This window comes from Nyctereutes procyonoides, unplaced genomic scaffold, assembly GCF_905146905.1.
Source record: "Nyctereutes procyonoides isolate TBG_1078 unplaced genomic scaffold, NYPRO_anot_genome, whole genome shotgun sequence".
Lineage (NCBI taxonomy): Eukaryota > Metazoa > Chordata > Mammalia > Carnivora > Canidae > Nyctereutes > Nyctereutes procyonoides.
This window is the reverse complement of record NW_026575047.1, coordinates 27,072,451-27,095,181: the sequence shown is the minus strand read 5'-3', so window position 1 is coordinate 27,095,181 and position 22,731 is coordinate 27,072,451. Positions and strand designations below refer to the sequence as shown.

Here is a 22,731-nt window from a genome sequence, read left to right as displayed (position 1 = left end):
AAGACGATCCACTGGAAGAAAGACACTCTCTTCAATAAATGGTGCTGGGAAAATTGGACATCCACATGCAGAAGAATGAAACTGGACCACTCTCTTGCACCATACACAAAGATAAACTCAAAATAGATGAAAGATCTAAATGTGAGACAAGATTCCATCAAAATCCCAGAGGAGAACTCAGGCAACACCCTTTTTGAACTTGGCCACAGTAACCGGAGAAGGACAAACAGTGTATGTTCTCATTCATTTGGGGAATATGAATAATAGTGAAGGGGAATATAGGGGAAGGGAGAAGAAATGTGTGAGAAATGTCAGAAAGGGAGACAGAACATAAAGACTTCTAACTCTGGGAAATGAACTAGGGGTGGTGGAGGGGGAGGAGGGAGGGGGGTGGGGGTGAATGGGTGACGGGCACTGAGGGGGACACTTGACGGGATGAGCACTGGGTGTTATTCTGTATGTTGGTAAATTGAACACCAATAAAAATTAATTTATTAAAAAAAAAAAAAAGAGGGAGAAGGTAGAGATGAAGCAGGCTCCACGCAGGGAGCCCAATGTGGGATTCGATCCTGAGTCTCCAGGATCACACCTTGGGCCTACGGCAGGTGCTAAACCACTGAGCCACCCAGGGATACCTGCTAATTCTTAATACGGGGATTCCCTTTACCCTGTGATGGCCAATCCACGAAGGGTTGTTCCCACTTTATCCTCATCTTTGCTTCTTCTTCTTCTTCTTCTTTTTTTTTAAAGATATTTATTCATGAGAGATAGAGAGAGAGGCAGAGACATAGGCAGAGGGAGAAGCAGGCTCCCTGTGGGGAGCTTGATGCAGGACTTGATCCTAGTACCCTGGGATCACTCCCTGAGTCGAAGGCAGATGCTCAACCACTGAGCCACCCAGGTGTCCCTGCTCATCTCTGCTTCTAATCCACCCCTTACAGAACCTGGCTACTCCTCCTTTTCTACCCAGCACAATCCAAATACCAAGCCTTCCTTCTGACTGATTCTAAGCCATTCCAATAATATATGTAGATATTCATAATAGGAAAGGACAAACATATGCTACATGTGATGGAAACTTTTTTATTATCATCTGGACTGAGACTTGTGTTACAGCATGGAATAATTTTCATCAGGGCAAATGGAATGTTTCATCAGGGCACTGGGTTCCTTTCACATATCCTTCTCAAGTCCTACCTGTTTTTCCAGATCATGTAAAGCTACTTCCTTTCTCAGATTCCTCCATCCTAAAATGAAATCTCTTTTCTAGAATCTTACTGTCTGAGGTATATTAGGTGTTGTTCTGTAGAGCTTGGTAATCAAATCACAGGCTCTGAAGGCTGACCACCTGGCTTTGGTTTTTTTTTTTTTTTTAAGATTTTATTTATTTATTCATGAGAGACACGCACAGAGAGAGAGAGAGGCAGAGACACAAGCAGAGAGAGAAGCAGGCTCCATGCAAGGAGCCTGATGCGGGACTCGATCCCGGGACTCCAGGATCACACCCTGGGCCGAAGGCAGGGGCTAAACTGCTGAGCCACCCAGGGATCCCCTGACCACCTGGCTTTGAATCCCAGATTCATCACATACAGCTGAGATCACTTTTTTTTTTTTTTAGATTTTATTTATTCATGAGAGACACACAAAGAGGCAGAGATATAGGCAGAGGGAGGAGAAGCAGACTCCATGCAGGAGCCCGATGTAGGACTCAATCCCAGAACCTGGGTATCATGTCCTGAGCTGAAGGCAGACACTCAACTGCTGAGCCACCCAGGAGTCCCACTGACCACTTGTTTTGAGGATCAAGTAAGGCAATGAACCTAAAATATGCCCATTTTTACCACTCAATCATGATGGGTCACATTCTTATCACATTCTTAATTTTTCTCTTACATGTCTTTTATCTCCCAGCTTTGTATGTAAACTATATTTTATGTAGTCTGCCAGAAACTAGAGCCTGAAGCAAGGATTTTTCATGCCTTATTTGTGTGGCTTGAAAGGAGCTGGGAGCTGGGGAGAAAGAAACCGAAGGGGAGGACAGTTCTGATGAATGTTACCAAGCTGGCTAATAATAGTCTGATAATCAGGACTCGATCCTGCGGTAGCCCCAGGAGAATGCTTCTCAGAATTGCCTGCCTAGGACCCAGAAGAGGGGTGTTTGTCTCATGCCTTCTGTTCACAGCAAGAATTGCCCCAGGCTCCTGGCTCTGCCGGTTTTGTGTAAATCTCATAATGGCTAACTGTGTTTCCAAAGGCCAGTGATGAGAGCATGAGATACTTGGAACAACTAAAACAAGGTGCTATGAAATTTCATCTATATGCAGCTGATGGCCAGCATGACCAGAAGAAAATCCAGGGTATCAGTTGGGTGTAATTTGTCATAATATCAAGAGAATATATGCTGTTCCCATTTATGTAAAATTCAATGCTTTTCCTTTGTTCCCTCATTTCATAGTTGTTGTTTTTTTTTTTTTTTTTTTTTAAATTAAGAGAGAGGGCACAAGTGAGAATGGCAAAGGGAGAGGGAAAGAGAATCTTAAGTAGACTCTGTGCTGAGCATGGAGCCTGATACAGGGCTTGATCTTATGATCCTGAGATCACGATCTGAGCTAAACCAAGAGTCAGAGGCTTAATCAACTGTGCCACCCAGGTGACCCACTGCAGTATTAAGTAAGGTTAAATAGTTATGTACCAACTCAATCATACAGAATTTGAAGCTGTGCTAAATAATGAATTCCACACGGCAATGAAAAGTAAGGAATTGCTTGTCTTGGTAAATTCCATAATTTCAAATGTTTTGATGAGGAAAGAAGAATAATGTTACTTAGTATAAGAATAAATTATCTTAAAATATTAGAGTAGAATAAAGATCAGATTCCAGTGCTTGCTCAGGGAAGCTTTCCCAAAGCTCTGCCAAGTCTGATCCTCTTATGAAATGGCTAAACGTTTCTCACATGTTGTTGAAGATGCCATCTTGCTCCTGTCTGCCTCAGAATCCCCCACCTCCTACAGCCCATGGGACAGACTGGTGGGTTTGAAAACACGGAAAATAAGCCAAGAGGGCAACTGATGAGAGAGGAAGGAAGTTTGGCTTTGCATAGGCAAGCCTTTGTTTTCAGAGATCTGTGAGGATGGTAACAAACACAAGATCCAGCAGAAACTCTAACACTGGTAGTTTAGGAAATAAAATCAGTATAGGTTACATTTTGGGTGGTCAAATACATGTATATGGATGGTTTATTGTTTTATTCATTTTGTTTCTTCCTGTGACTTTTTATACTTGCCTGACTCAAAGGATATTACATTGACACAATATAATTTCATTGACATGTTTCATTGCAGTAGTGATGGTTTTATTACAATATTTATGAACCTGATATAAAAGTTCATTATTTAATTTTTATCTAAATCCAAAAATAAATTTAAATGCAATTATATTATGATTATATTATATTAGTGCATTTAAGGCCATTAAATGTACTTAAAATGACTGAGTGGGTGGAATTAAATTTTAAAGAACTATTATCTATAACACATTTGTACAATCTTAAAGTAATAGGTACATTTTTTTAAAGATTTTATTTATTTATTTGACGGAGAGAGAGCAGAAGCAGGAGGAGCAGCAGGCACAGGGAGAGGGAGAAGCAGGCTCCCCATGGAGCAGGAAGCCCCATGCAAGATCCCAGAACCTTGGGATCATGACCTGAGCCAAGGTAAGATACTTACTTAACCGACTGAACCACCCAGGCACCCCAGTAACAGGTACATTCAATTCTATTTAGCAAATACTGAGTGCCTGTCACCATATGTCCATGTGTCTAGCTGGGCATTCTTTCTTATCCTTGGATTTATTGTATTTATTGTAAGAATGCTTGATACTCCTCTTCTAACTTGGTAAACATTCTCGAGTCTCACTATAGCATAAATACAAAATATAGTAGTTCTAGCCTGAATCTTCTCTTCTAAACTATTATTCAATATTTTTAATTCTGGGGTGCCTGGGTGGCTCAGTTAGTTGGGTGTCTGCCTTTGGCTTAGATCATGATTCCAAGGTCCTGGGATTGAGCCCCACGTCAGTCTCCCTGTTTGGTCGGGAGCCTGCTTCTCTTTCTTCTACGCCACTTGCTTGTTTGTTTACTGCCTCTCTCTTTCAAATAAATAAATAAAAAGTCTTAAAAAAATGAATGTCTTAAAAATATTTTTAATTCCCTAACAGACATTCTAATCTGGAGTGTCTTGCAGACACCTCAAATTTTTATATATTCTTGATACTAGTCAAGATATTAATCAAGATATATGATTTATAAATAATTTTTCCCATTCGGTGTGTTGTCTTTTCCCTTTCTTAATGGTTTCCTTCGAAGCACAAAAGTTTTTAATTTTGATGAAGTTCAGTGTATCTATTTATTCTTTTGCTGATTGTACTTTTGAAATCATAGCTAAGAAACCGTTGCCTGAGTTGAGACACCTCAAATTTTATATAACCTAATCTCATGACTGCAGTTAAGTGCCCTTTTTTGTGGGTTCCCAATGGTTCCCAGCACAGATTTCAAACACCTTGTACTGCCATTACCTGTTAATAGTTCATTGTGTGCTGAGAGCCCGTTTGACCCGGGCCAGGAAGGAGTCTGCTGCAGATGTAGAATGTGTCAAAGGATCAGGTCTTAGAGAACCTGGGCCAGTGAATCAGGCCCACAAGCAGAGGAATAATTCCAGTCATATTTAGTGGAGGTCAAATATTCAAGCGTTCTGTTATTTTCACTCTGATGTTTTCATGTTTTTAGAGATGTGTGTTTTGCTTTGTTTTCATCATGGGGGGTGTCTGCTGAGTGTAAAATGAAAAGAAATGCAAACGAGAATAATCAGAGGTTGGTGTTGGTGAAGTTAGATTACTGATGAAGGTATTCCCAACTGATTTCTCCTTTTTCCTCTTTCTCTACAGCTTCTAACAATAGCTAACACTTACACAGAGAGAGCTTACCGTGTGCCAGGCATGTTGAAAATGCTGTAACATTTATGAATTTATTTGATCCTTAAACAATATTTAGAATTGGGTTCTAGCAGTATCACTTTTTACAGTGGTGAGAAGTGGGGTCCAGGGAGGAGATAAATTAACATGTTCAAAGTCACACAGCTGGTGAGTGAGGTTGCCAACATTTAATGCTGGGTAGCTGGGGTCCAGCATCTGGGCTTTTCTTGTTCTATATTCTTTGCTCAATAAGATATAAATGGACTACTTTTTCGATATTCCTTCTAGGTTGAGGCATATACATCAAGAAATATGCCTTGTGGGTAGCCCGGGTGGCTCAGCGGTTTAGCGCTGGCTTCGGCCCAGGGCATGATCCTGGAGATCTAGGTGTTGGGCTTTCTGCATGGAGCCTGCTTCTCCCTCTGCCTGTGTCTCTGCCTCTCTCTCCCTCTCTCTCACTGTGTGTCTCTCATGACTAAATAAATAAAAATGTTTTTTTTATAAAAAGAAATATGTGTTGTGAGATGTGCTGTTAAACACTTGAGATCAGGTCTAAAAAAAGGCAGCTGAGTCAATTGTTAATGTAACTTGGCTATTTTGAACCCTTGTCCATGGTATCATTGGAACCCAACACTGGAAGGAGAAAGAAACTGTGGAACCGGTCTGTCTGTCACAACTTCACAGGGAAAGGAGCTATTCATTCCTTCCATGTTAGCCTGTGCTGTCAGGGAGGGCCACCATACATAGAGGTCATTAAGACATGAGCTCCATCCCCTGTCCACTCAGTTTTACTCTTCCCCTTCGTAAGTTATATAGCCTCTGCAGGCCAAATCAGACTTTAAAAGGCATTATCATGATTAACCTGAATCTAAAGAAATATAAAATATAATGAAATTGAATATTGAAGTTGTTTCATTTTCTAGGCCAAAATTTGCAAGCCTGATGCCTTTTGGTCTTCCCTGCAATTGGCTAAGGTAAACACGCATATCTATCTCATTCAATGTGCCTTAGAAGTGATTTTTCTTTAACAGGACTTTGTGTGTGTGTGTGTGTGTGTGTGTGTGTGTAGAACTAAAATCATCCAGTATTGTTATGGCGCTAGGGCTGTGCTGAAAGCAATTTTGCATATCCCTTCCACATTGTTCACTAAAATTCACTTTAGCAAGCTTTTGGGATAATCAAGGAGAAAAAAACCAAAGGGAGGTGTTTTTAAAAAGCCAATAGAATGGAAGGTGAGTTACAGCCCAGGTCTGATAGCCCCTGGATTAGCCAAGTGAAGACTGAAAGCTTTAGCCTTGTCCCACTCCTGGAAGTGATGCTACGTTTTGTCTGAAGTTACAAGATCTTATCTCTCCTCTGTTCTAGTTCTCCTTTCCTATCATTTCCATGTTCCTTATAGTTCTTCATTTTATTTCTTAAAATATTTTAAGATATAACTTTTCTATGGTAAATGAAACTTAACCCCAAAACTTATATGAAGTAACCACTAACTAATTCCCTTTCATTTAAGAAAATTTAATATTGTAGCCTGTCACTACCTCTACATTACATATGCCAATTTATAACGGTATACCTCTGGGCTTCCTTCCATGTTCTGGTTTGATAGTCCATGGCTTGCAAATTGTCTTTTTGGTGTAAGCACAATAAACTTTTACTAATAACACTTCAGGGGAAAAAGCTTTTCTGAAAAAAAAAAAAAAGCGCGAGGCAAGGCAGTTGATGTTTGCCTCATGTTGTTTTGCAAATGGGCCATGTATGCAAGTAGAAGGCAAGGAGAGTCTGAAGAGAAGTAAACCATTCTAAGATAGCTAGATGTCAGTTTTCATAAGCAAGGGAACTTATGAGGCATGTCTTGGGTGGCTGCAAGATGAGTAAATCCCCGCACCTGCCTGTCAAATCTCGGAAGTTTATACAGAGGTCCTGACTAGGTTCAGCCAAGTACACCAGGCAGATGGTCAACACCACATTTCTACCTCAAGGCTGTATCCCTAGGGCAGCTTCTGGGAGTGGGAAAGGCAAGTGGAATACACATTTCCTGAGACAAGATTCCATCAAAATCCTAGAGGAGAACACAGGCAACACCCTTTTTGAACTTGGCCACAGTAACTTCTTGCAAGATACATCCACGAAAGCAAAAGAAACAAAAGCAAAAATGAACTATTGGGACTTCATCAAGATAAGAAGCTTTTGCACAGCAAAGGATACAGTCAACAAAACTCAAAGACAACCTACAGAATGGGAGAAGATATTTGCAAATAACATATCAGATAAAGGGCTAGTTTCCAAAATCTATAAAGAACTTATTAAACTCAACACCAAAGAAACAAACAATCCAATCATGAAATGGGCAAAAGACATGAAGAGAAATCTCACAGAGGAAGACATAGACATGGCCAACATGTACATGAGAAAATGCTCTGCATCACTTGCCATCAGGGAAATACAAATCAAAACCACAATGAGATACCACCTCACACCAGTGAGAATGGGGAAAATTAACAAGGCAGGAAACCACAAATGTTGGAGAGGATGCGGAGAAAGGGGAACCCTCTTGCACTGTTGGTGGGAATGTGAACTGGTGCAGCCACTCTGGAAAACTGTGTGGAGGTTCCTCAAAGAGTTAAAAATAGACCTGCCCTACGACCCAGCAATTGCACTGTTAGGGATTTACCCCAAAGATTCAGATGCAATAAAACGCCGGGACACCTGCACCCCGATGTTTCTAGCAGCAATGTCCACAGTAGCCAAATTGTGGAAGGAGCCTCGGTGTCCATCGAAAGATGAATGGATAAAGAAGATGTGGTTTATGTATACAATGGAATATTCCTCAGCCATTAGAAATGACAAATACCCACCATTTGCTTCAACGTGGATGGAACTGGAGGGTATTATGCTGAGTGAAGTAAGTCAATCGGAGAAGGACAAACAGTGTATGTTCTCATTCATTTGGGGAATATGAATAATAGTGAAAGGGAATATAAGGGAAGGGAGAAGAAATGTGTGGGAAATATCAGAAAGGGAGACAGAACATGAAGACTCCTAACTCTGGGAAACAAACTAGGGGTGGTGGAAGGGGAAGTGGGCGGGGGGTGGGCGTGAATGGGTGATGGGCACTGAGGGGACACTTGACGGGATGAGCACTGGGTGTTATTCTGTATGTTGGTAAATTGAACACCAATAAAAATTAATTTATTAAAAAAAAAAAGGAATACACATTTCCAGGACAGGGGAGGGGGTGGGAGCCTCCAATTACGTGGGTCCAGCTCGCAGGTCAACCAGCGGTCACGTCTTTTTGATGACCTCTTCCAACACCTCAAATCCATAAAATGGCTCTTAGGGGATATGGAATATAACAGATATAAGTCAAAGTCCTGCTCACAAAAAGCAATAAGTACTCTGTAAACCAAGGGAATATATTTTTACTTTTACAACTTGAAGCTTTATTAGGGATCTCGTATTCATGGCTCATGGACAAATGAGAGCTGCCATGATTTTGTGAAATGACTATCAATCAGAAAGTGTAGACAGGCTCAGATAGAAGAGACCAAACCATCCTATCACTTGACGCATCTGACCAGATGCTGGGATTCACACTCTGAACAACATAACTGAAGTGTTTGTGTCAGGCTGATGGGATTTTAGGTAGTTTTTCTTTATTTTCCAATATTTTAAAATTTTACAATGAAGAAAATAATTGGAATCAAAGAAAAATAAATGTCTCCTCAGCAGAATGGAGCGACAAACTGTCATAATGCTATTTCATCAGACCCATGGAGTGTTCCTATTAAAGAACCATGGGCCATGACACACATAACTTTCCTTGTAATCATGCAATCTTTGGCTTGTTTGGGATGAATATAGGCAAAATTTTATAACATCCCATCACAGAAAAAGAGAAGGCACCCTCTAAGCAATCAGTGGCCTTTCCACAGAAATTCCTTCACATCTGTACTTCTCTGTCTCAAGAGTGAAAACCAACCCAAACCATCACCATCAACAATAAATAAGTGGATTAGACTTGCAAACACTTCACTGATGTTCTTTTCTTCCTTCTTCTACCTTCTTATAGGCTTGTTCTTCATCTACACCCCTAACAAGACTTTCTTTCACTTCCTGTCCTCCTTGTGGGCCTCAATGGTCAACTTTTCTCTAAGTGTCAAGACCTCACTCATGCAGTCTTCTTTCTGTCAGGAAACAAAGGCTACTCAACACTTCAAAACTCACTGCAGTAGAAATGCTTCCTAAACCCATTCCTCCGGGCCTGGTCCCTTCCTTTGTATGTGTTTCTAGAGGCACATTGAGACGCCCCACCAGCACCTCAGATTTAAACAAAAATCACTCTAGAACATTTCAACCACCTCCCCATCCACCGAGGCCCTTTGTGTGACATTCAAGGCCCCACCATCCCACTCTGCTTTCCTCTCTCTGCTTCCCAGCAAGATCCATAGGTCCAGCAACACTGACCCATGAGACAAACTGGGAATGAGAAAAAGCTGGAATCAGACCCCAACTCCTCTGCATGCATGCCCTGTGATCTGAGGATGGCCCTGCGGCTGCTCTGAACCTCAGTTTGTTTATCTGTCAAATGTGAACGAAAACAATATAACCCACCCCATTGAGGTACTGGGATAATGACATATGAGAACATGGGAGAAACGCCTGGCAAACACCTGACACTGAGCAGGACTCTATAATCAGTAGCTATGATGATTATTGATAAGCATTGAATGCCTCCTCTGTTCACAGCTCTGTTCTGCTGGAAATGTTATATTCTGCTTCATGGTCTTTGATCGCAAAGTAGAGAAGGCCTGTTTCTTACCTCTGTGCCAAATTCAGTCTCCAATTCTTTCTTGCTGGGACTTTGTAAGCGCCTGGGCCGAGTGGTGGGGATTTCCTGCAGCAATGTGCTTTCTGCTTTGGACTGCAAAGTCAGAGAATTACTGCTGGGTAGCGTCAGTGATGCCACAAAAAGTTCATTCACCATCTTGGTAGAAAATAATCAATAAAAACTATATGCTGCACTTCTTCTAGAGAAGAGCAAGTGAAATGGTTAAGAAAAACGACACTGAATACTTCTCAAGCATAATTTTCCACCTGTGCCAATGTTAAATACTATATTAATATTTAAAACAAGAAAAACAAATTTAATGGCATTTGAATCCATGCAGTTTTGAGCAAACAGAGCATTCTAGACGAGATCTGAAGAGCTGCAATCAGTACTGAGCAAAATATTCATGTGGTTTTTCCTCACCCTTGCAGCTTGTAATTTCTCCCTCATGCGTTCCCTCATGGAAAATTCTGCAAAGCCTGTCCTGGAAGCTGAAGGAATTGGAGGTAAGCCTAAGAAAACACAGGAAAGTTACTTTAAAACAACATTTTTTTTTTCCAAAGGGAAGATTAGATTAAAAAATAACATGAGAATGTAATTTTGTTTTGCAAATTTAGAACTTTACATAAGCAAACATGAGATAATGCTGACAACCATCCATTTGACGTAATAAGTGCATGTCTTGGCTTTTTTGCAATTGACGGGGAGAACCTGGGTCCTGCCAGGAGTGCCACATTGACTTAACCAAGAATGAAACGAATGACATTCGACTATTCAAGGCACAGACACTCCAATTCAAGTACCATTGGGAAGAGACTTTCAAATTTGTTGAATGGAGAAACAGGCTTGTAGGTGAAGCGGTGGCTAATGAGTTCAGGGTTCAGCTTTCAACAGCGATGATCACTTCAATCAGAGAAACCTTCCTACAGGCTCAAGCCATTGCCATAGGCTAAATAAATCATAGACACAGCATGTATTTTTGAATATATTATTAAATATATATGTAAATCTCATGAACTGTTGTGAAGCTAGTAGGTGCTGGGCACTAGGATATACGCTTTGAATGTATCCCTGCAGGGAGGACACAGGTGTTACTACCACCAGGGATCTTGAAGACCAAGACTGTGAGGCCCCTGGAGTAAGTGACTGGCTCTCCGATTGCATACCTGGGATGTGGAATATTCAAGACTGTTCCTGTTTCTCTTATTCCTAATGCTCTAAACCAAAGTGTCAGGGAATAGAATGTTACTATGCTTGGAGCAGAAGGGCTGAAATGGTGTGGAGTAGGATGTAAACTGGCAGGAGGAGTTTGGGATCGAATTATGGGGAGCCTCTGATGTTACACTGAGGAGCCTAGAACATATTCTCCAAGCAGTGGGGGAGTCCTGAGATTGCAGGTAAGAGGTGGGCGGGTAGAGAGAAGAAGGCACCAGAGACCCCAGCTCGGATGTCCCAGTGAGTCAGTGGGAGCAACCACACAGAGGCCACAAGGAGGGAAGGATAACAGGACCCAGTGACCAGGGGGAGGTCATGCGGTTCTCACAGCAGCACATCTTCCCAGCACTTGTTAGGTGTGCAGGTCCTCAGGCCAGGCCCAGACCTACTGACCCAGAGGCTGGAGGTGCAGCCCAGCAATCTGTGTGTGTGTATGGGAGGACCCCTGCTTTAGAGAAAGAAGGAGGAAGTGCTGATGGCTGAGCTTTAACTTATTGACACTCATGGGCCTTATTTGGCAACAAGATGCCTCTGAGGTGCTGGCAGGATGTGAAACCGTGTGCTTGTCCAGCACCAGGGGCTCAGGGGCTCTGGGCGAGGCCCAGGCCTAGGGGTAAAGACTAAGGAAGCATGTCTGCCTTGGCGGCTGCTGGCATCTCAAGAAAGCCTTTTCCTAGGCAGAGCATGCAGGAAGAAGTGTTTCTGACACCTGTGGCCATCAGCACTGTACATGGGAGAAAGGCTGGCAAGTGCAAGAAAAGGCAAGAGAAGATATTCTATTGGACGAAGGAACAGCAGTGGGAAGAAGGAGAAGGAGAGATGGCAAAAGCCTCTGCTAGCAACAGGTTTGCAGCTCCCTCAGTGCCAGCTTCGTGCAGAAGAAAGGAGGGTCATGGGTTTCAAAGCTTATTTCTGCACCCTGGCACTCAGTTTCTTCGGTTGTGTGATAGAAAGACAGAAAATTCTACTTCCATCAGGCTCCAAACATGGCATTCATTCAGTGCCTTGTAAGGAGGAAGGAAATAGTTTCAGTAAAGATTGTGGTCTTGCATGTGTGGGTTGAGGTTCAAGTTCTTTAAGAGAATCTCTGTCAGTGCAATGAAATGGACTTTGACCATCTTTTTAAACTCGTTTTAAAAAAATGATCAAGCCATTCCTTTCCATTTTCAAGATCATGTAAACATGGTAAATCATACCCGTTATTATGTATACTTAGGGTCCCAAGACTCTTCCTGTATGGCACTGGCCACATTTTGAACTTACATATTTGTGTGATTATTTGGTTAATACCTGTTCCCTTCCCCAGATTCCGTGGTCCCCAGCCACACAGGGCAGGTACAGGGCAAGTGTCAGTAAGCATGTGTGATTCCCTGATCAGATAATAAAAGGGCTTCTAGACTGGGGCTTGCCAATCCCGTTCTCCTGCTGGCCACCCACCTTGCTCCTGCCCCCAAAAGAAGTATGTTTATAGTCAACAATAAGAGTCTTTAAACACAAAAATGCACCTTGTTTATTTACTTCCCCTACTAAAAAAAAAGAAAGCCAGTTTTTCAAGTTTACTTAAAATAGCTACCATCTAAATGTAGCTCACTAGAATAATTTTATATGTTAGTTTTTAAAAGAGAGACAAGATATTCTATTAAACATTCTCTCTTCTGAATGAAGAAAATGAAGTGACTTTTCTAGGATTAGTTTTAAAAAACTGTGAAAGATTTTGAAATGGTAAAAAGTAGTTCTTGCTTGATATTTTAGAGTCCATGCTGGTGAAAGACATTTCAAGGGTATACAGATTTCTGAATCAGATTTGCACAAGCTTGGTGGGGGGTCACTTTCCCAGCTAGAATGTGACCCACTGGAGGGCAAAGACCTTGTTGGTGACCTTCGTACCTGGCACTTAGTAGCACTTAATCAGAGAAAGGAAAACATACAAGAGGGAATGGAGGGAGAACATGCAAACAAAATAAAATGTAATTCTCGTTTGGGTAAAACCAGATGATGATGACAACAGTTTTTTCAAGATAACATGATGAACCATGTGTACTAACTCCCTTTAACAGAATAACTGATAGAGATGAAGTGCTTTCCTTTTTATCTAGTAGAATACAGCGGTGTTTCCTTAAACGACTAGAACTAAAATAACCCTCCTAAGACATTTTTCCCCCTAATTCATTGTCAGTGACTCCACTACCTTGCTAATCTGCTCTGCGATCCCAAAGTGCATCTATTTTTCCTGCCCTGGGGATCGGAACGGACTTGCCAAACCAGAGGAAGGGTGTGATCTCACATTTACATTTACAGAGGCTCTTTGACACAGCTGAGCGAACCTGGCAATGAGTAAAGTTTCCGCGGCATCAAATGCAGAGTGTGATGAAAATAATTATGAAAATTATGAAAGACTTGATTTGGAGGCATGCAAGAACTTGCAGATAATGCGAGTGTTGCAAGACATTCCGTTAAACATCAATTGGTATGAAATACGGATTTCCTTGGCAAGATGGCCTTTCTCAGGCAGTAGGATGATGTCCTCACCATGCTGCTCTGGCTTCTCAGGAAACCCATCCATCCCGAGGCTTCATCAGCCTCATGTTGGCATGCTTCCAGATCTTCTCTACTCTGTCTCCTTTACCCTATCACTCATGTTCACTGTACCCCACCTCTCTGTCCTTACAGGCTTCACGAAACGGTGGACACTTTCCATTTTTCTCTTAACCACTTCTATTAAACCTGAACCCTCAGGAAACAACAACCACCTTCTCGGAAGATAGGCACTGCATTTTGAAGTAATGCTATAATCTTCTCATCTGTCCCCAGGTCGATGGGATTTTGTTTTTATGGAGAAGTTTCTACAGTTCTTCCTCCACAGTCCGGAGGTCCTCCCCACATCCCCTTACTGGTGTCAAGAGATCCCCATCCTTCTTGCAAGGTGTTGTTCTGTGACTCTCACTGTTGAGACCTGAGCTCTCTGTCTATCATGGGGTATACCAGGACTTGGCAAGGACTTGACATAAAATCAGAAATAGGGTATTTTGGTTTGGATTTGAATTGGAATTATCTGGATTCACATGGATTGTAGAACAGGTGAGCATGATGATGATTGGGTAGTGACCTTGTCTTCTACCCGCCCGGTCTAGTTAAAGAATATACTTCTAGGGCAGCCCCGGTGGCTCAGCAATTTAGCGCCGCCTTCAGCCCAGGGCGTGATCCTGGAGACCTGGGATCGAGTGCCATGTCAGGCTCCCTACATGAAGCCTGCTTCTCCCTCTACCTATCTCTCTCTCTCTCTCTTTTTCATGAATAAATAAATAAAATCTTAAAAAAAAAAAAGAATATACTTCTAGATGTTTTTATTTTATTTATTTTACTTGTTATGATGAATAAATATTTACCAAATCCTGTAGCACCTTTATGTTTTCATCAATTGGGCACTATTGATAATTGTCAAGATCTTTTTTTTTGTATATTTTTTTATTGGAGTTCGATTTGTCAACATATAGCATAACACCCAGTGCTCATCCCATTCAGTGCCCCACTCTGTGCCCGTCACCCAGTCACCCCATCCCCCCCGCCCACCTCCCCTTCCACTACCCCTTGTTCATTTCCCAGAGTTAGGAGTCTCTCATGTTCTTTTTTCTTTCTTTTTCTTTTTCTTTTTTTTTTTTTTTTTTTTTTTTTTTATGATAGGCACACAGTGAGAGAGAGGCAGACACACAGACAGAGGGAGAAACAGGCTCCATGCACCGGGAACCCGACATGGGATTCGTTCCCGGGTCTCCAGGATCGCGCCCTGGGCCAAAGGCAGGCGCTAAACCGCAGCGCCACCCAGGGATCCCCTCTCATGTTCTATCAATACAATAATATTATTGTAATCATAGAACAATAAAAATTTAGTTTGTTAATATGGTGAGTAATAAAAGGCTTCGGCATAGAAATAGGTTACTTAAAATTCTTGGAGCAGGAAGTGGAATGAAGGAGTTCACGATGAAAAAGGAACGGTGTCAAATTTTCAACTGTTCAGGGAGAGCTTGTTTCTGATTTTTGAAGGAGATAACAGCGCTCGTCAAAGCACTGTGCAGTTTAGATTCTTTGGGATAATTTTAAGTGATATAACATTTTTATTTTAAAGCATTAATATTTGTTTTATATATTTATATTTTATTAATATCTGTATATTTATGTCACCAATAAAATATTTAATTTTTTTATGACAACTTACATAGAGCATAGTTCTTATAGGCACAGTGGATGAAAGGGTGGGGAGAACACTGCCTGACCTGTTTTTAATGCCTGCCTCTTTCCTCCAAATAGATAATCTGTCCTTTCCCATTACAAAATTCCTGGATAGAGTGTAAATATGGAGTTGGGGGGTAGGGAGAGCATGGGACAGAAGTCAGCTCAATCTTAGTAGAAATCTGGAGGGGAACAGGGCAAGTACCTGAAAGGCTTGGGAGGAAAAATAGGATGAGTTGGACAATCTGTTCGACTGTCTTCAACATTGAACAACTTCATATGGATGTAAGAAAATGGAGGGTGCTGTCAGCCACTGTCAGCCCTCTGGGAACACAGGGTGTCTTTGGCTGTCAGGCAGGAAAACCTGCCACAAGGAAAGGGCTTCGGGTTATAATGGTGGTTGTCACTAGGATGTAAGGAGGTGGGTGATTATTTTCTTGTCTTTCCTTCTCCTGATTTTCTAATTTTTATCAAGCAGACTAGTATCGCTTGTCAAAATCTTACTACATAAAATGAGAGTCAAAATAAACTTGCAAACAGTAGGCTCTGCCCTGGGTTTTGAGCCTCAGTGCTGCTGATGGATCACATTTGCTGATGGGTCTGGAGGGATTTCCAAGGTCATGTTCTCTTCTGTTTCTTTATTTCATGGTCTCATTAATATCACATTTTACATTAACTGAAAACATGGGACCCTTATCTTGGCACGAGTCTCCTTTTCCCCCAGGGGTGCTTTGAACCCTGGATCTGGCTCTGTGCACTGCCCCTTCCTGCATCTCTGTGTGTCAGCACACCTCACAAGCTTGGGGATTGTTTAGGGCTAAATGCTTCTGTCTCCCCAGAATTCATATGTTGAAGCTCTCCACACCATCCATGATGATGATATCTGGATGAAGCCTATGGGATCCTGAGGGTGGGGCTCCCAGGATGGGATGCAATAGTGCCTCCCCACCTTTGTAAAGATTTTATTTATTTATTCATGAGAGACACACACAGAGAGAGAGACATGCAGAGACATAGGCAGAGGGAGAAGCAGGCTCCTCATAGGGAGCCCGATGTGGACTTGATCCCAGACCTCAGGATCATGCTCTGAGCCGAAGGTAGATGCTCAACTGCTAAGGCACCCAGGCATCTCACATTAGTGTCCTTCGAAGAAAAGAAAGCCCAGAACCATGGCTCTCTGTCTTTCCACCATGTGAAGATACTGTGAGAAGGTAGCCACCTGCTAGCCAGGAAGAGAGCTCTTACCAGGAACTGAATGATTCTGAGCTTTGATCTTGGAATCCCCAGCCTCCAGAACTGTGAGAAATATCTGCTGTCCGAGCCACCGTCTATGGTATTTCATTATTGCATCTGGAGCTCACTCGGACAGGGATCATCAGCTTGTGCAAGACTAGGCCTGGCCAGCCCAGCCTTCTGTCCCTATACTCCAGGTGGTGGGATAGGGTGAGGGGGATTCAGACAGGGCTGAGATTCTACAAGGCAGCTTCATAGATATTTTGCCATGAAAATTCTACCTTGGGTAGAGTGGGGAAAAAAAAAGTAAACCTCATTCACAAGGGCCAGGGACTGCAAGAGAGATGCCAGGGTAACCGACCAGTCTCAGAACAATCTTTGTGAATTTCCAAGAGGGGAAATGACATGCAAGGCTTCTGAACTTGGAGTATTCTTGCAGGCCTCAGCGCTGCTGATAGATCACATTTGCTGATGTGTCTGGAGGGATTTCTGTGGTCATGTTCTCCTTCTCTGCTTCTCTTCTCCTTCTCTGAATCTCTGTCAGGTTACTAGCATTCTCTAAAAGCTGATTTTGGACATGCTAGATTAGAGAATCTCTTATCCAGTTTTCAAACATTCAACCAACAAATATGTATTGAGCACCTATTATGTGTACAAGGCACCAAGGATAGAACAGTGAAAAAAAAAAGAACAAATCCTCATCTTTGTGGAGTGTGTTTTCTGGCACGGAATAGAAAGAGCACAAACAGGCAGTATATTTAATATGTCTGACGGTAATAGGTGATATGAAAACAAATAAAGCAGGATCCGGGATAAGGAGTGCCAGGAGGCGGGGTGTACTGCAGTTTTAAGTAGAGTTGGCCAAGCAAAGGCTTCAAGCTGACTTTGGAACAAGTGAAGGAAATGAGAGATCGAGCCACATGGATGGCTTGGGGATGAGCATTTTATAGTAATACCTGGTGCAAAGACCTCTTAGAGCCATACCTAATGCAGGCTCAGAGCAGAAAGGGGAAACATAAAGGGCAGGAGATGGAATACCAGAGTATCAGGTCATAGAGATAAGGGGGAGACAAACAGTGTAAGTCATCCTACAAAATGTGGCTTAAGCTCTGAGTCAGGTGAGAACCACTAGAGGACTGGAAGAGAGGAGTGACATGACCTTATTTTCCTAAAACCACTCTGGCTGCTAGGGTGAGAACAGAAACCAGGGCATCAGCTGGGATGCTGTATGACACTCCAGATGGGAGGCGAAGGTGGCTTGGATCGGGATAAGCGTGGGTGTACGTAGTGAGAAATAGGTGTATTTGAGGTCTATTCTGAAGATAGAGCAAACAGGACTTATAGGAACTTATAAATGGGGACAGATAAAGACAGGAGTTAGGGATGACCCAAACAACAGAAGTAATGAAACGTGTGTTTAGTGAGATGAAAAGACCATAGGACAAACAGGTTGGGAGGAGGAGATTAGGAGTTCAGCTTCAGTAGAGTGAAATTTGAGTTGTCTGAGGATAGAACACTGACCTAACTAAATGTAAAAGCGAACAGCATAAAACTTATAGAAGAAAATATAGGAGAAAAATTTCATGAACTTGGGTTAGGCAAAGACTTTTTCAATATAATCCTCAAAGCACAATCCATAATAGAAAAAAAGTGATACACTTGACTTCATCAAGAATGAAAGCTTTTTGTACTTCAAAAGATATGATTAAGAAAATGAGAAGATAAGACATTTACTCAGAAAAAAAGATCTATGAATTATTGATCTGATTAAGTACTTGTATCCAGAATATAGAGAACACTTACAACTCTGAGGATGAAGAACCCAGCTAATAATGAGCGAACATTTAAGCAGATATTTTACTAAGATGATACACAAATGGCTAATAAGTGTATGAAATAAACACTCACTATCATTAATCATTAGGGAAATACAAATTAAAAGCACATCAAGATACCATTACACACCTTATAAAGACCATAATTAAATACTGGTAATACCCAGTGTAGACAGTTCTCACATACAGTCGGTGGGAGAGTAAACTGACATAGTGGGTTTGTAAAACAGATTGGTAGTTTCTTAACGAGTTAAATACAAATTTGTCATATGACCCAGAAATTCTACTTCTCAAAAAAAAAAAAAAAAAAAAAAAAAAAAGAAAAGAAAACAGATATCCATGCAAAGACATGCTGCCAATGTGTTTAGCAGCATTATTCATAATAGCCCCAAGCTGGAAATAATCCAAATGTCCATCAACAGGTGAATGAAAAAGTAAAATGTGGTATAACCTTATGATGGAATACAATTCAGAATAAAAAGGACCAAAATGTGGATAGATGCTACAATATCTATGAATCCCCAAAAAACATAATGCTAAGTGAAAGAAGCCAGACACAAAACACTACATATTGTATGATTATATTTACAGGAAATGTCTAGAAAAGGCATATTTGTAAGGATATAAAACAAATCAGTGTTTGTCTAAGGCTGGGGTGGGAGTCGGGATTAACCATATATAGGCACAGAGGAACTTTCTGGAGTGATGAAATATTTTAAAACTGGACTATGGTGATGGTTATACAAATCTACACATTTAGCAAAAATGTAAGTATACATTAAATTGTATACTCACTTTGGGCAAATTTTATGATACACAAATTATACTGCAATAAGGCTTGTAAAGATATGAGTTACCGCATTAGACACGCAAACATAGATACTAGTAGAAGGCTGCCATTTAGTCTGAAAGAGCTCTGGCCTTGGAGGTAACAATTTGGGACTGGCCAGTCTTACATATGATATGTATGTGTTAGAATTTCAAGTCCTGAGATGACCAAGAGAATGAGTATTGATGAAGAACCAGAGGGCCAGGGACCTGAGCCTGGGTGCTCCGACATCTGGAGGCTGGGGGCATATCAGAAGCAGCAAGGAAAGAGGGACAGCCAGCCAGGGAGAGGACGGGAAGAGAGGATTGCTGGAAGCCAAGTGTAAAGGGAGGAGGTGGCGCTGCTGAAACGCTGCTGAAAGTCAGTAAGGCAGAGACTGGCAGGTAACCAGTGAATGGAGCAAACAGGCAATTCACTGGCTGCCTCCACAAGAGCAGCGCCACTGGGGAGTGGGGATGGGAGTTAGACTGGAGTGGGTTCAGGGATGCCTGGGTGGCTCAGTGGTTGAACATCTGCCTTTGGCTCAGGGTGTGATCCCAGGGTCCTTGGATTGAGTCCTGCATCAGGATCCCTGCAGGAAGCCTACTTCTCCCTCTGCCTATGTCTCTGCCTCTCTCTGTCTCTCATGAATAAATAAATAAAATCTTAAAAAAAAAGATTGGAGTAGGTTCAAGACTGGAGATGAACACGGGGGTAGATGACGCAGGAGCAAAGTTGCTTAAAGCAGTCTGCTGGAAAACGCCTTTCCTGATCGCTAATCATAATGATGGGTGTATTTCGTACTTGTTGTGCTCTTTCATGATATAGTCAGTGAGGTGTGGACACAAAAGACAGAGGAGAGGCTCAGGAAACAGATTTCCCAGGGAAAGGCAAGACAGGACAGGGTCAACTGGTTAGGCCTGGCTAGTTTGAATGATTCTGGGGAGCTCAAAGCTATAGCGGTGGCTCTAGTGGCCTGGTACCTGGCCCTGGGATGATGCAGGCAGAGAACTATTGCTTCCTGGGGCTGTACCTGCCAGAAAGAGTTGGGCTGGGACTGGTCAGCGTGCATTTCAAAGGCGCACTTCACTCTGAGCCCTTTGCCATCTCTAAAGAATTGGCTTGAATCTCTTCAACCCAGAAAGGTTATTTTTCCCCCTAAGATGTCAAATATCATAACATGCAGAAATGAGAGAATACAATGTACTCTTTATTCATTCTTGTTTTAAAGCTTTAATTTAGTCCCCTTGGTACCGTGTAAGGTAGTGATGGCCAGGGCTGGTGAACTTTTTGACCTTTCCTTACATTCCCCAGCATGCTCTGACTAGAATGTTCTTTCCCTCCTCCAGCTGCCAGACTCCAAGGTAACTTCCAAGACCCAGCTTTTATTGGGCAGGTCTCCTTGTGTTCCATATTGTCCTTTGTGACATTTCTTTCCTGGGTCAGTCTCTCCAGGGCTTGATGATTTTTAAAAAGCATGCCTAAAACGAAGCTCTATTTCCTTACGTTTGCATCAGTTTTCACTAGATTCCCAACTTTCCTTTCCACCAATACTAAGAAATTGGCTCTGAAATGATGCTTTAATCAGAGAAACTAACACGAATGAATGGAAAACAGATGTCACTAATGAAGAAATTTATATTCATAAGAAACTACTTAACATTTGATAGTTACTCCCTCAAGAGATGGTGCAAGTTGGAATCATGGGGGAAATGTGTGTACTTTTTTTCTAGATGTTTATTTGATTTGGAACTAGTGCCTGTTCAGTGAAATGCTTTCTTTATTTGGAATGTCATGACTATATGTATGTTTGAATAGAAAATTAGGAGCCAAAGCTTTCACTGCATGATTTATGCTGCTGTTAATCAGGGAGGTGGCACCTCTGAGCATGAGCCCTGGGGCAGTGGGGGAGGCCATATAATCAGTGTGCTGGTATCTGAGTATCTGAATACAGTCTGACTTTCATGACCCTTGGCCACCTGGAGGAATGCTATAGTGTAGAGAGGGTGGTAGGCTCAAGGTGGGGAGTTGGGGTGCTAGCACCAAAAGGGAGACTAGACCTATGAGAGATTTGGAAAGTAAATGTCAAAGACCCATGTCCAGGAGAGCAGTCCTGGTTGGAAGGATGTGGTGGGCATGGTAAATGAGCATACCTAAACCAGGGCATGGCTTTGCATAAAAAGCGGAGAGACTGGCTTGAGACATCTGTTCACTCAGCAAGCATAATTGAGTGCCATCTGGGTACAAGCCCTGTGCTAAGCAGACCTGAAAGTCAGTGTCTACCCTCAAGAATTTCTAGTCCAGTAGAGAGGGGAGGCTGTGTACCAGAAAATATGACACTCACATGGGCAGGAGCCTTGAAGCACAGAGAAGGTCTACTCAGCCCACACTGGGGCATAAGGGAAACCTTCCAAAGGAGGTGGTGTATACATTTATTGATTTTTGAAAGGTCAGTAGTGAGGCTAAGTTGAACCAATAAACAAAACCCCCAAATAGAGAAGGGGTTAGTTTAGGTAGGGAGAATAAAGTAAGAAATCCACCCAAGTGACAGAAAAAGATGAGGCAAAGCCAGAGTGACAATCTCGGGAAGGCTCTATGCCCCATAGGAGAGTCCCTGGGGACCTGGGAGCCACCGTGGACAGTGTTGGTTGCAGGATTGTTACTGCACCTTCCATGGACAATTGCAAACCCTTAGCTTTAAAGACTAGTTGGGGTTGAGATTTGTGTCAAATGATGCCACAGTGTGGCAATTAAGAGCACAGAGGTCCCCTGACTGGAATTTGAATCCTGGCTCCACCGCCTCTAGCTGGTGGTTCTTTCTGCACACAGTTTCCTAGCCTATGAAACAATGCAGATGAGATGATCATGCTGTGCTGAGAATTACATGATGTAATGCACGTAGCAACCTTAGTGCTCAAGAAAGGTAATTATTTTTGTTAGTTCTTTGGCAACAAGTTCTTTTGGCTGGAGGACACGACTATGTATGTGCTAGCCCCTCTGCAGGTGCTTTCTGTGTATTGTCTGATTTCATTGTCCTAACTGCTGCATTACGTCCAGGTTTTTATGATCCCCATGTTATAAATGACACTCCAGTGGCTTGGGAAGATTGGACTTCTTGCTCAAGGTCCCATGACTGAAATTAGTAATGAGTAGCAGTGAGTCTGATTTCAGTTTCTATAGGCTTCAAGGAACATTTGCTGGCTTATAATGTTTATTTCTCTTAATATCTTGACAACATAATGGGATGTGGGCAAAGGAAGAGAATGAGGAATCTTGGTAGAAATCATATCAGAAAACTTGCTACCTGGCTCTGAATGTGCTCTGAAGTTCTCAGAGTTCAAGATTGACAAATTTTATCATCTACGTACTCTACCATCTATCCATCTACCCGTCTATCCATCTATCTTTCTATCTACCTACCATCTATCTATTTTGGCTAGGTGGTACGTGGGATGCCTCAAGTAAACCACTAGATGCTTAGGGAAGAAAATAAAATGGAATTATGTGAGCTTAAAAAGTCCCATAGTGTTGTCAATATAAACTGTCTCGTTGGGGCTAGGGAAACCACTGAAGCTGAGGTTTCGCCTAGGGAAATGTAAACAGTATTTATAAATTG

At 42.1% G+C, this 22,731-nt stretch overlaps 1 protein-coding gene across 4 annotated transcripts in view; it reads right to left on the bottom strand.

Annotated features, from left to right (window-relative positions):
• CC2D2A (coiled-coil and C2 domain containing 2A) overlaps window positions 1–22,731 on the bottom strand; it is a 143,294-nt gene that overhangs the window by 104,462 nt on the left and 16,101 nt on the right. For all 4 annotated transcript variants that reach the window (XM_055326646.1, XM_055326649.1, XM_055326647.1 and 1 more), the window contains 2 exons: window positions 10,221–10,309; window positions 9,789–9,890 (listed from right to left, as the gene is read on the bottom strand). In XM_055326646.1, coding sequence (XP_055182621.1) covers window positions 9,789–9,890; window positions 10,221–10,309 — 191 coding nt within the window. The remainder of the gene's footprint in view (window positions 1–9,788; window positions 9,891–10,220; window positions 10,310–22,731) is intronic.